Source organism: Macaca thibetana, chromosome 3, assembly GCF_024542745.1.
Source record: "Macaca thibetana thibetana isolate TM-01 chromosome 3, ASM2454274v1, whole genome shotgun sequence".
NCBI classification, from domain to species: domain Eukaryota; kingdom Metazoa; phylum Chordata; class Mammalia; order Primates; family Cercopithecidae; genus Macaca; species Macaca thibetana.
Window position 1 is genome coordinate 28,465,275 of NC_065580.1, and position 17,669 is coordinate 28,482,943.

General features: G+C 37.3%; 1 protein-coding gene across 3 annotated transcripts in view; it reads left to right on the forward strand.

Annotated features, from left to right (window-relative positions):
- COPG2 (COPI coat complex subunit gamma 2) overlaps positions 1-17,669 on the forward strand; it is a 165,799-nt gene that overhangs the window by 1,960 nt on the left and 146,170 nt on the right. For all 3 annotated transcript variants that reach the window (XM_050782491.1, XM_050782492.1, XM_050782493.1), the window contains exons 4-5: positions 4,615-4,686; positions 16,274-16,353. In XM_050782491.1, coding sequence (XP_050638448.1) covers positions 4,615-4,686; positions 16,274-16,353 — 152 coding nt within the window. The remainder of the gene's footprint in view (positions 1-4,614; positions 4,687-16,273; positions 16,354-17,669) is intronic.

Consider the following 17,669-nt stretch of genomic DNA (forward strand, 5'->3'; position numbering starts at 1 on the left):
TTAAATTCACTTAATTTTAACATATATAACATTTGGTTAACAAAATAATATGTAAGACTTGAGTATGAGGACTATGACATATATAGGTTGAGTATACCTTATTTGCAATGCTCGGAACCAGAAGTGTTTTAGATTTCAGATTTTTTTGGATTTTGGAACATTTGCAGAATACATACTGGCTGTTCCTGCTCTGAGTATCCGAAATCCAAAATGCTCCAATGAGTGTCTCCACTGAGTGTTATACTGGCACTCAAAAAGTTTCTGATTTTGGAGCATTTCAGATTTTGGATTTTGAGATTAGAGATGTTTAACCTGTACTTCTTTTTCATTCTTGAGATCCTAAGGTAGTGATGCACGTAGTAGATTCTCAATAAATCCTTTGGTTTCAGTTTAATGAGTACTAGTTAGAACATATTGTTTACATGTGTTTGGAGATCTTCATGTTTTTCTGAAAATACAGTGCAAGATCAGGCAAATTCCAGGTATTTTCTTTCTTTTGTGTGTAATCATGATGTTTTAAAGCTTTGATTTTTAATATTCAGATTTTATATTTATTATCCCTACCTCACCATTGCTATTAAAATAATTCAGGGCAGTAGCTTAACCATTTTATGTGCCTTGATGTCCTTTTCTCTACATGGGGATTATGATAATACCTGTTACAGAGTTGTAATGACTAAATGAGATCATTAGTGTAAAGCACTGAGAATAGTACTGAACACATAGTAAGCATTCAGGAATAGTTTTCCTTCCATCATTCAGCAAATATTTATTGCATAGCTGCTGTGTCCTGTGCACTGTTTTAGGTGTTGGGGATATAGCAGACAAAACCAGCAAAAAATACTTGCACTCATGAAATACAGATTCTGCTTGCTACTATTGTTATTAATTTTCTTTTTTTTTTTTGCCCCAGACTTTAAAAAAAAAAACTCATGTAATGTCTAGGGCCTTAGAAAATATGATTTTGTTTCATGGATTCATATTCCCTCAATAACAGTGGGGAATTGGTTCCAGGACCTCCATTGGATACTAAAGTCCATAGATGCTCAAGTCCCTCATACAAATGGTGTAGTATTTGCATATAACCTACACATATCCTCCCATATATTTTAAGTCATCTCTGTGATTATAATACCTAGGTTATAATCTCTAGATTATAATACCTGGTACAATGTTAGTGCTGTGTAAATAGTTGTTGTGCTGTATTGTTTAGGGAATAATGACAAGAAGAAGACATCTGTACATGTTCAGTACAAACCCAGTTTTTTTTTTCCTTGAATTTTTTTTTTTCAGGTCTGTTATAACTTTATTGATTTTATTTTTGCTTATCTTTTTTTTATTATTATTATACTTTAAGTTCTAGGGTACATGTGCACAATGTGCAGGTTTGTTACGTATGTATACATGTGCCATGCAGGTGTACTGCACCCATTAACTCGTCATTTACATTAGGTATATCTCCTAATGCTATCCCTCCCCCCTCCCCCCTCCCCCCAATAGGACCCAGTGTGTGATGTTCCCCTTCCTGTGTCCAAGTGATCTCATTGTTCAGTTCCCACCTATGAGTGAGAACATGCAGTGTTTGGTTTTCTGATCTTGCGATAGTTTGCTGAGAATGATGGTTTCCAGCTGTATCCATGTCCCTACAAAGGACACGAACTCATCCTTTTTTATGGCTGCATAGTATTCCATGGTGTATATGTGCCACATTTTCTTAATCCAGTCTGTCACTGATGGACATTTGGGTTGATTCCAAGTCTTTGCTATTGTGAATAGTGCTGCAATAAACATACGTGTGCATGTGTCTTTGTAGTAGCATGATTTATAATCCTTTGGGTATATGCCCAGTAATGGGATAGCTGGGTCAAATGGTATTTCTAGTTCTAGACCCTTGAGGAATCGCCACACTGTTTTCCACAATGGTTCAACTAGTTTACAGTCCCACCAACAGTGTAAAAGTGTTCCCATTTCTCCACATCCTCTCCAGCACCTGTTTCCTGATTTTTTAATGATTGCCATTCTAACTGGTGTTAGATGGTATCTCATTGTGGTTTTGATTTGCATTTCTCTGATGGCGAGTGATGATGAGCATTTTTTCATGTGTCTGTTGGCTGCATAAATGGATCTTCTTTTGAGAAGTGTCTGTTCATATCCTTTGCCCACTTTTTTCCTTTTCAATCTGAGGCTGGTTGAATCCACGGATTCAGAACTCATGGTTATGGAGGGCTGACTGGAGGGCTGACTATATGTGTCTATACACGTATAGAGGGACACATAAAACATACATGTATGCCATATACCTCAGGTGGTTTACATATGGTGCTAGGATAACCATGGTTTCCAATTTGAATTCTAAGAGAATATTTTATCTTTACTTTGTTTTGTGACTGAAGACCTCATTCAGAGATTTAATAAAGTTTTCTTGTTTACAAATGAGGACTAAACAATGAGCACATAGTTTTTTATTTTTTTTATTTTTTTGAGATGGAGTCTCGCTCTGTCACTGGGCTGGAGTGCAGTGGCATGATCTCAGCTCACTACAAGCTCCACCTCCCTGGTTCAAGCGATTCTCCTACTTTAGCCTCCGGAGTAGCTGGGATTACAGGCATGTGCCACCATGCCTGGCTAATTTTTGTATTTTTAGTAGAGACGGGGTTTCACCATATTGGCTAGGTGGGTCTCCAGCTCCTGACCTCAGGTGATCTGCCCACCGCAGCCTCCCAAAGTGCTGGGATTACAGATGTGAGCTACTGTGCCGGATCATCAAGCACATAGTTTTAAATAAAATGTATCTGTTCACAAACAACATAATCCCTCTGTGTTGGCATATAAGAAACATTTAAAGCATAGTCAATTGGGTTTAACTTTTCGTAGCACACATTGTGTCCAAGTTGGCTAAATCCATTGTATAAACAAAAGTTCTGAATGGTCAAAGTTGATTGAGAGTAACATATATTTTTATGTTGGCCATTACCTTTTCGATGAAGCAACTCATGTTGAAACATTTAATTATCTTGATAAGGAAATTACCAAGCACAGCATAAACACAATTAACTATATAAACAAGTTTGGGAACATACATTTTATCTTTGCCTAGTCCTTGGTAGAGCTTTATAGAAAGATACTTTTGAATTTCTGTGAGAGTTGACATATCTATGTGTTTTCTGAGTTTCACGTAAAAAAGTAGGATGTAAGGTTTTCCTATATAACTAAAAAACACACAGACTTCTGGGTATTCAGTAAATAGTTATGAAAGAGAGATAAATCTCTTGCTGATGAGCAGGCTGGATACACTAATTTTTTAAGTAAGTATAAACTTACTGTACTTTATCTTTCATCCTAAACTGTCAGTATTTTTCACCAAAATTTATTCTTATACCTATGGCAAATAGATTGAAGACTAGTTATATTTTATGTGGAATCTGAAGCTCTGAAAAGTGATTGAGTGTAACATATTATTATATAGGATTGCTTTTATTGAAGACATTAAATATTGAAATGGGTAATCTATGATCTGAGATGTTTTGAAATACGTTATCTAACACTTTTTCATTGCTCAGAAAATGTAGTTCCCAGATCAGCAGCATTTGCATCACTTGTTAGAATCACTTGTTAGAAATGTCAAATCTCAGGCCAGGCGCGGTGGCTCACGCCTGTAATCCCAGCACTTTGGGAGGTCAAGGCGGGTGGATCACGAGGTCAGGAGTTCAAGACGAGCCTGGCCAACATGGTGAAACCCCGTCTTTACTAAAGACACAAAAAATTAATCAGGCGTGGTGGTGCATGCCTGTAATCCCAGCTAGTTGGGAGGCTGAGGCAGGAGAATCACTTGAACCCAGGAGGCAGATGTTGCAGTGAGCCAAGATTGCGCCACTGTACTCCAACCTGGGCGACAGGGTGAGACTCCATCTCAAAAAAAAAAGAAATGCAAAATCTCAGGCTTTACCACAGAGCCACTGAATCAGAATCTGCATTTTGGCAAGATCCCAGGATGAATTGTCGTGCACATTAAAGCATTTGAAGCTCTGATCCAAAGCATGTTTTTAGGGGCTTGAGCCAATATTGAGCTACATAGCAGTCCCTTAAGCCTAGTTTTTTTATACGATGAATCTGGTTCCTGCCCTTTTGGTTGGTCCCCTTCTTGCCACTTTGCTGAGATTCCTAATAGATGGTTCCTTACATTTTAATATTTATTATGCTCCTGTGACATGTTAGGCATTGTGCTGGGCATTAGATTATAGACGTGATCTCTGCTCTTAGGCAGTGTAATAATAACGTCCTATTGTGAGTGCTATAATTTTCTGCCTCCTTGTAAACTACAGTACTTCAGGGAGATTTAAAATAGTTTCTACTAAAAGGTTAGAGACTACTATGCTAGAACTTTTAAGCGTGGTATGTGATACTGAATTATTTTAAACAAGGGGGGATAAATGACCATGTGGGTTTATAGATTGAAAGCCAGAAAAATTGCAGAGGCAAAATGTTTACAAAGAGATTCTTTTTTCTTGAGTTCTAAAGGATTTTTGCAGAAATAGAAAATCCTGTGTGTGTATGTGTACATATATATGAATACATATATTTTAAAGTTTAAAAATTGTTTTAAATTTTACTTAGGGTGAACACTTTGGAACAACGGAAGCTACTGAAGCCTTCTTTGCAATGACGCGATTGTTTCAATCTAATGATGTAAGTCTTTTTTATTTTTTTTACGATGAGAAAACTCCTTTTATTTATTTTTCCCAGGGAACTAAGAGTGTTCTAAATTAGGGAGTATTGCTTGAAATGTTTTAAATTATTTGACTGCTTATAAAACTTATAAATGTTCATTATAAGACATGAAAATGGAAGAATTAAAGTATGCAGTTGTAAAACTCTCCCTCTGCAGATCTACTGTGAAGTCATAAAGACTGTTAATACCTAGCTTCTGGCATGACACTGTAAAGGTGGACTGATAAAGAAGTCAGTGCACATAGCTACCACATTTGTCAGTTCTTAGTCAAGTTTCTGGTGGGCCTGGGATTGCTGTTAGTCAGTGGGGCTGGCAGTTGAGAAGAAGAGATGGATGTGGAGTGGGGAAGGGGAATAAGGAATGGAATAAGGAAAAAGAAAAATGAGTGCAAACTAAACCTGCCTCTCATTACCTTAGACCACCCTGACCTTCAGAACATATGTCTGCTGCTTTTTGTCTGTCTTCTAAGTGTGGTGTACATTTTTCTTTTGCCTAGCCCTAAGGTAGAACCATACAGGGAAGGTAATTCTGGAATATCTATTTTCCAGCTTTCCATTAACATAAATTGGCCAAATCTGCCAAATCTTGCAGTTTTTTGTATGTATTGCATATCATCACACGTCACATTTTGCGTCAACCCCCAGAACCTCCTGAGATTTGAGTCTTGTTACAGATCTAAATAATGAGAGGTTTTAGGAGTAGATCTTCAGGAAGATCAGTAGTCCCCTGTAATGCAGCTGTGTCAGGGGAGGCCATTATATACTCTGTAGGCAAAGGGAGACTAATTTCCTCACATATGGGATAAAGGACTGACGCTTCTACTGGCAAAAGATGTGGCAGAATTTAGGAGTTTGGGGTACTTGGCTTCATCAGAGTCTGCCTGTGTATCCTCATTCCACTTTTCAGGGCCCCATTCCTTGCCAGTCAAGGTCCTAACTTTAACATAAGATGTCCTGCAACAGTGTGAATTGAATTTGAATTGTAACTGAGCCACTGCAGGATATGCTTTGTAGAAATCTCAGCCCTGTGGCCACATGATATAAGGCTTTCTTATGAAGGCAGTTAATAGATTTCTGGTCCCTTACCCAGATTTGAGTGGTGCATTTAAAACTCTGAGCTCATCATTTTCTTTTCTTGAGAAAAGAATTCTCCAGTGTACCTAGAAACAACTAATTAACCCATTATACAACTTATTTTTACTAAAATCTTCTATGGCATCATCTACTTAGTTACTCAAAGTTTTGTCTTCTATAGGTCCTTGTCTACAGATGATAATTTTAAATATTTTGCCACTGCATGCCATGGACTACTAGTAGCCCCTTTATCATTGGAAACTGGTCATTAATACCTTCAATCAACTCAGAGAAGCAACTTCAGGTTCATATCTTTAAGGTCTTCTTTCCCTTTAACCACTTCCTGTACCAGAAATTCAGGGTTCAAACAGGGAAACAGAACTACTATGAGTATTGTGGAATTAGGTGTTTATTAGAGGAATTAGACTAGAAAACTAGGCAGGTTGAGCTGCTGGAGTGGGGTTCAGAGGGAGGCTGTTATACAAGTCATGGAAGGCTATTGCCTCTTTTGTGGCTCTGCTTTTGCTGCCAGGTGTCTTCCCAAGGCTGCTGTTACTCAGAGGGCTGGCAGTTGGGAAGAAAAGCTGGACATGTAGTGGAGAAAAGGAAGCAGAGTAAGAAAGAAACAGAACGAGGACAAACTTTTGAAGCCTGTAGCACAGAGGTTTATATTAAGAAGATGTGAAATTTTTTTTGTAGGAAATGGATTAGGGAAATGTAGGATTGTTCGAAGGGACTAATAGCCTGTTGAAGTTAGTGCTCATGAATTTAAAGTATTACCAGGTAGCATGGTGAATGTTTTTCTCCAACTACAGCCTGCAGGTTAAAGCGTTGAAGGCTTAGAGATAGGATTTAATCAGGATTGAAGTTTTGCCAGGTTAGTAAACAGAGGGAGAAGCAAAGAAGTTGAGTGGTTGAAACATCGACTGTGAAATCTTTGGTTAGGAGGGAAGCAAGAACGGGGCTGACAGGGACAGCAAAAAGTTGATAGGATCAGTAGATTGTAGGTCAAGAGAGAGTGAAAAAATTTTGGAGTCAGGAGTGTGAGTGCTTGGAAATGAAATTAGAAAAGGAAGCTGTTACTGTTAGAGGCTGTGGCAGTGGAATTGGGTGATCATTGTAGGGAGGATGGCATCATTGGAGAAGAGGAGGTCAAGGAATGAAGAGGTCAGAGGTTTAGAGATACCATCTGTATGGATATTAAAATCACCAATACTTATTACTGGGATTGTATTGGAGAGACAGTGAAGAAGGTACTGGTATTTTTTAAAAATAGGGGAAGTAACCTGGGTTTAATAGACAACCAGCAATGGTAGCAGGTGACATAATATAAAGGCATAAGCTTCCCCACCTGTAGGCCTCGTGGTATGAGGGTTATGGGAGAGAAAACAGCCGCTGTTTCAGAGGGTTGCCGGAGGATCCCTGGGAGAGAGCCAGGTTTCAGTTAGAGAAAAAGATGGGAACATTCAGAGAAGAGTTTGAGAATATAGGGGATTTTGCTGATGAAAGTGTCAGAGAATATAATGGCGCTGATTAGAAGGATGGAAAATGGAGTGAGACGAGGTGCTATACCCGGATGCAAGGAATAAGTCTGCAGGTTATGAATAATGACCAGAATATTTTAGGCTTTTTGAAGTGACTGAGGTAAGTAGCCATGTACAGCATGATGTGATTAGTTTTAATGGTTCCTTAGGCAAAATATGGAATTGAGGGAGTGATTGTTTTGGGGCAAAGAGAGGTAGAGATTTTGCCAGAAGCATGTGGAGCTCCTTCCATTACCAGCATTCCTTTACCAGAAGGTTGGTATTCTTCTATCGTTGTTTATATTAATACATGAGGATTATGTATGTTTTTTTCTATAATCAATACTTTGCATTTTTGTGTGTCTTTAAGTATAAAAATAACATCTTCATATTATTTTGCAATGTTGTTGTTGTTGTTTTTGAGTTGTCGCCCAGGCTGAAGTGCAGTGGTGTGATTTTGGCTCACTGCAGCCTCCACCTCCTGGGTTCAAGCGATTCTCCTGCCTCAGCCTCCTGAGTAGCTGGGACTACGGGTGCGCGCCATCATGCCTGGCTAATTTTTGTATTTTTAGTAGAGATGGAGTTTCACCATGTTGGCCAGGATGGTCTCAATCTCCTGACCTCGTGATCTGCCCACCTTGGCCTCGCAAAGTACTGGGATTACGGGTGTGAGCCACCACGCCTGGCCTGCAGTGTTTATAATTAATACATTTTTAAGATTTACCTGCTTGTTACATGTAGTTCTACTTTATTTACTTTCACTACTGTATGGAATTCCAATATGTGAATATACAGTAATTCTATTCATCCATTCTCCCATTGGTGGATATAAGTTGTTCCCACATTTTACCTATTACACATGATACTGCACATAATGTTTATGTACAGAGTGAGGCTTTTTCTGGAGTAAATATGTACAAGTGGAATTTCTAGATAATGCTTGTTTTTTGACAGTCATGTCAAATTGATCTGTTAGATTAGAGGTTGTATTAAATTATACAGACACTGCTCCAAATCCTCACCATTTCTTACTGCCAGGCCCAAGTACATGCCATTTGGAAAATATGATATGGCATCTTTTTGTGGTTTTAATTGCATTTTCATGATCATCGCTGAGGTTGAAACTCTTTTCATATGTTTAATAGTCATTTTGCTTTTGTCTCTGAATTGCCTGTTGATATTCTTTGTTTATTAAATTCTTCCCACTGACCTATAGGTTAAAGTTTTTAAAACCTTTATAGTCTTTTTAAAAATAAAATAAGCTCTATTGAATATAACTTATATACAATAAAATTCACCAATTTTAAGTGTACAGTTTAGTGAGTTTTGACCATGTATAGAGTCATGGAACCACTACTACAGTCATGATATAGAAACTTTTCACCATTCCAGAATATGTCCTTATATCCATTAGTTACTTGTTCCCTCACCCGAACTCTAGCACCTGTTCTACTTTCTGACTATGTAGTTTTGCATTTTCTAGAATTTCATTTAAATCTAATCATATAGTATATAGTCTTGTGTGATTTTTATGTCTTGTTTCTTTCACTTAGCTTATGGCTTTTGTGATCCAATTTCTTTTTTTTTTTTTTTTTTTTTTTTTTGAGACGGAGTCTTGCTCTGTTGCCCAGGCTGGAGTGCAGTGGCGCGATCTCGGCTCACTGCAAGCTCTACCTCCCGGGTTCACGCCATTCTCCCGCCTCAGCCTCCGAGTAGCTGGGACTACAGGCGCCCGCCACCACGCCCGGCTAGTTTTTTGTATTTTTAGTAGAGACGGGGTTTCACCATGTTAGCCAGGATGGTCTCGATCTCCTGACCTCGTGATCCACCCGCCTCGGCCTCCCGAAGTGCTGGGATTACAGGCTTGAGCCACCGCGCCCGGCCTTGTGATCCAATTTCTTATATGTATCAGTACTTAGTTCCTTATTATCACTGAATAGTATTCCATTTTATGGAGATCATCTGAGTGATTTATCTGTTTGAAGTATATGGATTTTGGTTTGTTTCCAGTTTATGGCTATTGTGAATAAAGCTGCTAAAAGTATTCCAGTACAAGTCTTTGTGTGAACCTGTTTCCATTTCTCTTTGATTAATATCTAGGAGTGGCATTGTCGGATTTGCATTTCCCTAATGATGAGTATCTTAAGCATATTTTCTTTTCTTTTTTTTTTTTTTTTTTTTGAGACAGAGTCTGGCTCTTTCAGCAGGCTGGAGTGCAGTGGCGCGATCTCGGCTCACCGCAAGCTCCGCTTCTCGGGTTTATGCCATTCTCCTGCCTCAGCCTCTCGAGTAGCTGGGACTACGGGCGCACGCCACCACACCCAGCTAATTTTTGTATTTTTAGTAGAGACGGGGTTTCACCGTGTTGGCCAGGATGGTCTCAATATCTTGACCTCGTGATCTGCCCACTTTGGCCTCCCAAAGTGCTGGGATTGCAGATGTTAAGTCTCAGTGCCCAGCCTAAGCATATTTTCATTTACTTATTTGTCATCTGTATATCTGCTTTGATGAAGTGTCTGTTAAAATTTGGTACCATTAAAAAAATCAAGTTGTCAGCTGGGCGCGGTAGCTCACGCCTGTAATCTTAGCACTTCGGGAGGCCGAGGCGGGCAGATCATGAGGTCAGGAGTTTGAGACTAGCCTGGCCAACATAGTGAAACCTGTCTCTACTAAAAATACAAAAAATTAGCTGGGCGTGCTGGCAGCCACCTGTAATCCCAGCTCCTTGGGAGGCTGGGGCGGGAGAATCCCTTGAACACAGGAGGTAGAGGTTGCAGTGAGCTGAAATCATGCCACTGCACTCCAGTCCAGGTGACAGTGCAAGCCTCTGTCTCAAAAAAAAAAAAAAAAAATCTTGTCATCTTACTGAGTTATAAGTTTCTTTATATATTCTGGATAGAAGTCCTTTATCAGATAGGTGTTTTGTAAGTATTTCCTCCCACTCTGTGGCTTGCCTTTTCATTTACTGGACTGTTATTTTTTTTTTTTAAGTATAGTTTTACATGCAGTAATATTCATCCTTTTGAGGGTATTGTTCTATGAGCTTTGACAAACACATACAGTGGTGGTATCACCACCACAATTGAGATTTAGAGCATTTCCATCTCCTTAAAAAGTTCCCTCATGTTCCCTCTTTATCATCTATTCCTCGTTGCCTCCCTCAGCCCCTGGCAATCCGTTATCTCCTTTCCGTCCTTGTAAATTTGCCTTTTCCAGGAAGTCATATGAATAATATCATATTGTATGAAGCCTTTTGTGAGTTTCTTTTCAGTTACTTAGATGATGCATATGAGATTCATCCATATTATTGTTTGTATCAGTAGTTTATTTTTATTTTGTCATCCTATTCCATTGAATGGATGTACCTGTCTTTATCTGTTTGCCAGTTGAAGGATATTTGGCTTGTTACCAGTTTTTGGAGATTATAAAGAACATTGCTATAAACATTCATGTTTTGATTTTTGTATGAACATACATTTTTATTTCTTTTGGATAAATGCCTGGGAGTGGGATTGCTGGGCCATATGTAGGTGTGGTACATTTAACTTTGTAATAAACTACCAACTCATTTTTCTAAAATGTTTGTAATCATTCCCACAGTCACTGTATGAGAGCTGCAGTTTGCTCTGCGTTCTGGCCAGCACTTTGTATTGTTGTTTTTATTTTTGTTTTTAATTTTAGCCATTCTGATAGGTGTGTAATGGTATCCCTTTGTGTCTTAAATTTGCATTTTTCTAATGGCTGATGATCTCAAACATCTTTTCATTTGTATTTTTACCTTCCATATGTCTTCTGTTGGTGAAGGATTTGTTAATGTCTTTTGCCCATTAAAAAAACTGGATTGTTTATTTTCTTATTGAGTTTTAAGAGGTCTTTATGCATTCTGGATACAAATCCTTTATCAGATATGTTTCACAAATATTGTCTCTCAGTATGTGGCTTATGTTTTTATTTTCTTAAAGTCTTTCAAAGGGCAGAAGTTTTAAATTTTGATGAAGTCCACTTTATCAAATTTTTTTCTGTTACGGATTGTGCTTTTTATGTCATATCATAGAAATCTTTGCTTAACCGAAGGTGACAACGATTTTCTCCTGTGCTTTTTTTCTGGATGTTTGTGGTTTTATATAAATTATCTTATGATCCATTTCATATTAATTTTTTTATATAGTATAAAGTAAAGGTTGATTTATTTTCACCTCATTCCTCTTCCTCCATCCACTCCCTCTTCCTTTTCTTCTTTCTTCATTTTCTCAACACATGGTTCTGGAACATTGCATATTCATATGGAAGGAGAAAGGGGAGGAGGGGGAGGATATGATGAAGGTGATTTTGTTTCATTGACCTATATGTCTATTCTTACTTTAGCTCTATGCTGTCTTGATTAACTATAGGTTTAAAATCTACTATAGTAAGTTTTATAGTGCATATCTTTCTATTTTTCAAAATTGTTTTGGCTCTTTTGGGCCCTTTGCATTTCCATATGGATTTTAAATATAATATCTATGTTATGTATAGATAATATAGAAATATGTAGATATATAAAAATAGACAAATTATATTATATATAATATAATCTTTTTTTTTTTTTTTTTTGAGACTTAGTCTCGCTCTGTCCCCAGGCTGGACTGCAGTGGCACTATCTCGGCTCACTGCAAGCTTCGCCTCCCGGGTTCATGCCATTCTCCAGCCTCAGCCTCTCTAGTAGCTGGGACTACAGGCACCCGCCAACACACCCAGCTAATTTTTTGTATTTTTAGTAGAGACAGGGTTTCACCGTGTTAGCCAGGATGGTCTTGATCTCCTGACCTCGTAATCCACCCACATCAGCCTCCCAAAGTGCTGGGATTACAGGCGTGAGCCACTGTGCCCGGCCTAATATAATCTTTTTATATAGATATAAAAAGCCTGCTGGAACTTTGATGGGGCTTGCATTAGATCTAAAGAGCAATTTTAGGAGAATGGACATTGTAGCACTATTGAGTTTTCTTCTTCACAAACATGGTGTATATCCCTTTTTTCAAGTCTCTCTAACTTCTGCCAGCAGCATTTTACAGTTTTCAGTGTACAAGTCTTGCACATATTTTGTGAAATTTGTCCCTAAAGTAGATAGTATGTTTTGATGCTCTTGTATTTGTATTGTTTATTGGTAGTCTCTAGAAATTAAATGAACTTTTATATATTGACCTTTTTCTTGTGATCTCCTTAAATGTTTGTTAGAGTTCACTATTGAAGCGGTCTTCTTAGTGGGAAGGCTTTTCGGGGTTAATTAACTTCATTAAAAAAATGTATATATGATGCCATTCAGGTTATTTGTTTTCTTGAGTGTGCTCTGGTAGTTTGTATCTTTCAAGGAATTTCAGCTAAATTGTTGTTTGCATAAAGCTCTTCATAATATTCCTCCATTCTTTTAATGTCTGCAGAATCCTTAGTGATGTCTCTTCCTTCATTCCGATATTGGTAAATTGTATCTTCTCTCTTTTATTCCTAGGAAGCTTGTCTAGGGATTTATAAACTTTATTGATCTTGTCATAGAACCAGCTTTCTGTTTCATTGATTTTTTAAAATTATTTTTCTCTTCCAAACTAATTGTGCAAAAAGAAAAAAAAAAAAAAGCTAAAAAACCAAACCAAAAGAAGGCGAAAAAGAGAGGAAGAGAAACATAGATCAAACAGGACAAACAAATCATATAATGACCTGGTAGATATAGACCCAAATATATCATTATCCACATTAAATGTAAATGAAGAGCACAAAGATCATTTATGAAAAGTTGACTGTATATTGAGCCATAAAGCGAGACAACAAATTTCAAAAGATTGAAATCATGTAGACTGTGTTCTTTATTTACAATGGGATAGTGTTAGAAATTAATAATAAAAGAATAAATCAATCGCCGTTTATTTTGATAGTAAGAACATTTTTTTCTGTTTTGTTTATAGCCATGGTAAAGTAAATGGGCTGGATTTACCCTGCTACTATAAATACCTAGAAAATCAAACAAAATTTATGATGTAACATTTTCAGACATTGGATAATAGGTATCCCAGGACTGTGATCTGAAGAAGGGAAACTAGGTCAGTCCTAGGATTGTGCTAGATCATGGCCCGGAAACAGATTACAGGCCTAGCTCTCTCTCAGAGCTGAGAAAACGAATGTAGGTTAGGAGCCAAGAAAGCTCGAGTTTGTGAAGCAGAATACCAAAGAAGCCAAAGAAGAAGGAGCAGGAGAGAAAAAGAGGGCGGGGGAGAGAAGGAAGGAGGAGAGGGAGGGATTCCATGATCTGCTGAGGACTGTCCCTTGAGTCTTTGGTTAAGTAAAAACTGATCTGTGTATGTAAAAAAGGAAACTACTGAAAGCTAAAGAAAGAATCTGAAAAACAGGGCTCCGAATAGTTTGTATTCCCACCAGTGAAAGTGGAAAGACCTTATATTGCGTAAGACATCTGGTATAGTTCTCAAAAGGAAGCCATACATAAGTAATTATTACCTAAGTAATGGGAATATATTATAACCTTACACTAAAACTTTAAAAAGCCCATAAGTAAGCCTCAAAGTGAGGGGGGGGGAAACAAACCGCTAGTCCTGGGTAACCTTCCCTCACGACAGAATAGAGTTCAATACTATGTAAGATCATGCAACAAAATAATAAACTTCACAATGTGCAGCATCTAATAAATTATCAGATATGCAAATAAACAGGAAATATTATCTATAAACAGGTGAAAAATGGATCAGCATACACAAACCCAAAATGATAAAGGTGATGGAATGAGCAGATGATGTCATTAGAACAACTATTAACATGGTCTATATGCTTAAGAGTGTATAGAGAGGCATAACAAAAATAAAGCATAAAATAGGAGAGATACAAAGAGATCCAAATACACTTCCCAAAAATTAAAAAAAAGAAAAGAAATATATAAAATGAAAACTACACTACATGGGGTTAATAGCAAATTAGAGATGTAGGACAAACAAACAAACACACAAACAAAACCCAGGGTTATTGAAGACAGCAGTAGAAGTGGTCCAGAATAAAGCAGAGAGGAAAAAAAGACAGACTAGAAATAAGCAGAGCGTCAGCAACCTGTGAGATAATACTTTGGAAGTTTATTTTATTGTTTATACTCAAAATTGCAGTGGGTTTTTGACTTATCAAAATCGAATACTCATCTCTGTGTTTTCCCTACTCATGGGAAATTCGAGAGTCTTAGGATACTCTGATTCCTTATACATATATATCAACATATGTATGTGTGTATATGCATACACACATGCACATTTACATTCATATATTCTATGCTATCATTTTCTTATGAGTCTTGTTTGTTCATTGTGACTTACTCATGTCTTTAGCACTTTTTAAAAACTCTTCATTCCTTGCTCTATTTCTGAGTTATCTGGGATGATTTTCCTCGTGCTTGAAGAATATAACTTTGAGAATCTTATTTTCCTAGACGTTAGATACTATATCCCACAGAAGTAAGATCCTTCTGTGGCTATGAATGTTTGGTTGTGTTCATTTCTAGCATCTGTGAATTTATCTTAATTTTGTCCTTGGCTACACGTTTAAAATTTTTGTTTCTATTTTATTCAGCATTTCTGTGTATTTGTTTATGCAGTATGTTTTAGTGATTAAGAACACATTTTTTGCCAACATTTTGTATTGTTTGTCTTTTGAATTTTCACCATTTTGGTGGGTGTGAGGTAATTTCTGAAATGTGGTTCTAATTTTTCATTGGATAAGTAATTTTCATTTCCCTGATGACTAATAATGTTCAGCCCCCATTTTTTTGTGTTTTAATGAAATTTTTTTTTTTTGTATCTCTTGTTTTTTTCTGCTTCTCACAGAACTTTTTTTTTCTTTTTTTTTTTTAATTGGGGTGGGATGTTCTTGAAACTTTGATTCTTATTTTTTGTTTTCTTCTCATAGTAGCTTTGATCTGCCCCATGTGTGTGCCCATACTGACTTTCTGTGTGTGTGTGTGTGTGTGTGTGTTTTATTTGTTTGTTTGTTTGTTTTTCTGTGTTTAATCACCGCGAGGATCCTTGCTCTCTTCTCTTTCCTTAATGGGTTCAGTAGTATCAAGGTTTTCTCCATAGCTTGGCCTCTGGAGCTGCGTCTGATGTATTTGGGTTTCTTTGCTTAAAATAAATTTGAGGTTACTCAGTAAGGACAGACTAGAGGAACCTGGCGTCTGACCGCTGCCCATTTATCCGTAGTGTGTGAATAAATCAGAGATCCAGTTGTGTCGGGGAGAGTAGATGGAGCATTGTTAGCTTAGTACTTACTTGGATCCAGGTATTCATCTAAAAATCTCATTTAGGGTTCAGGAGAAAACATTGGTATACACTGAACTGAGGAAAGTGCAGAGTTTGCCCATTTAGCCCTACATATTTTTTAAAAACTTAAAAAATATGTTTTCCAGGAATAAGCCTTTAATTAACACTGTACACTGTCTCTACTGAAAATACAAAAATTAGCCAGGCGTGGTGGCAAGCACGTGTAATCCTGGCTACCTGGGAGGCTGAGGCAGGAGAATTGCTTGAACCCAGGAGGCGGAGGTTGTGGTGAGCCGAGATCGCGCCACTGCACTCCAGCCTAGGCAACAGAGCGTAACTCCATCTCAAAAAAGCAAAACAAGACAAAACAAAAAACCTATGTCTTTGGACTCAAGCTATCAGAGTCTAAGTTTGTATCTCTCTGTGGAAAGATCCATATAATTGAATTTTTAAGTTTTTACCTTTTGTGTCAGTGCATCCGTTGTGTTTAGGAAATACTAGTATTCTGAATATTTTCTCACCCAGATATTAATTTTTTTTTTGGTAGATGAGACTCTTTTAAGAATATCTTTCTAAATATATATCTACTTGGGTTCCTCACTTCAAATAATTTTAAAAACCATTTCCTTATGAATAATCTGTTACCTTTTATAAATAATTTTTCAGCAAACATTGAGGAGAATGTGCTACCTTACCATCAAAGAAATGGCTACCATCTCTGAGGATGTGATAATTGTCACAAGCAGGTATGTGAATGGTCAAAATCTAGGATGAGATACTTATATATTTAGTGAAATATTTGCTGTTTGCTCTCTGTTGATTTTATTTTTTGACCGTAAGCCAATAGGAATTTAAAAGAACATAATATCTTAAAGCATTCTTTTCTAAAATGAAGTTTTCATCATGTGAAAGCCATCCTTATCTGATAAAGCAAAGGAAGAAGTTACAAAAGATAATATTGATAGATTTGAGTGCATAAAAATGTTCATAAAAATAGATAAAACTGGCTGGGCGCGGTGGCTCAAGCCTGTAATCCCAGCACTTTGGGAGGCCGAGACGGGCGGATCGTGAGGTCAGGAGATCGAGACCATCCTGGCTAACACGGTGAAACCCCGTCTCTACTAAAAAATACAAAAAACTAGCCAGGCGAGGTGGCGGGCGCCTGTAGTCCCAGCTACTCAGGAGGCTGAGGCAGGAGAATGGCGTAAACCCGGGAGGCGGAGCTTGCAGTGAGCTGAGATCTGGCCATTGCACTCCAGCCTGGGCAACAGAGTGAGACTCCGTCTCAAAAAAAAAAAAAAATAGATAAAACTAAAAAGTAAGTGATAACATGTACACTGAAATAAAATATTTACAACAGATACATCAAAGGCTAGCATCTGTAATATATAAAGAATTTTTAAAAAGAAACAAGTGATAATTCATCAAATAACCAATAAATATTTGATGATAATTCATCAAAAAGGATCTAAATGTCTTTAGATAGTCTCACTAGTAACCAAAAAACATAAATTAAAAATTCAAGAATGAGGTATAATAGTTTTTATTCATCAAACTGGCAAAAAAGCAAAAAGGCAGTATTCAGTACTTGTAAGGGAGACATACTCTTGTACAAAGGAGACGGAGTAATAAATTGATTCAGTTTTTCTAGAAAGCAGTTTAGCAACATTTGTTGAATAATTGAAAGGTTTTATCCCTTTGACCTAGTAAGGCCATATCTGTGGAACTATCCTTGGAAAATAATCAGACATAACACAGAAAAACTTACATATATTGATGTTTGTTGCAACACCATTTACAGTAGCAAAAAGAACAAAACAACTTATGTGTCTACCATTGATAAAATTATTTAACCATATTGTCATGTTATAAAATATTTTAAATTTTGGAGATATTTTTGAAACATCTGATATTAATAAGTTTTCATAAACTGCTAAATGGAGATTGGAGTCAATCTACGTATTCCATATAGTCTCACTTTAAAGAACATTTTATGTGCCAGATGTGGTGGCTCATGCCTGTAATCCCAGCACTTTGGGAGGCTGACGCAAGTGGATCATCT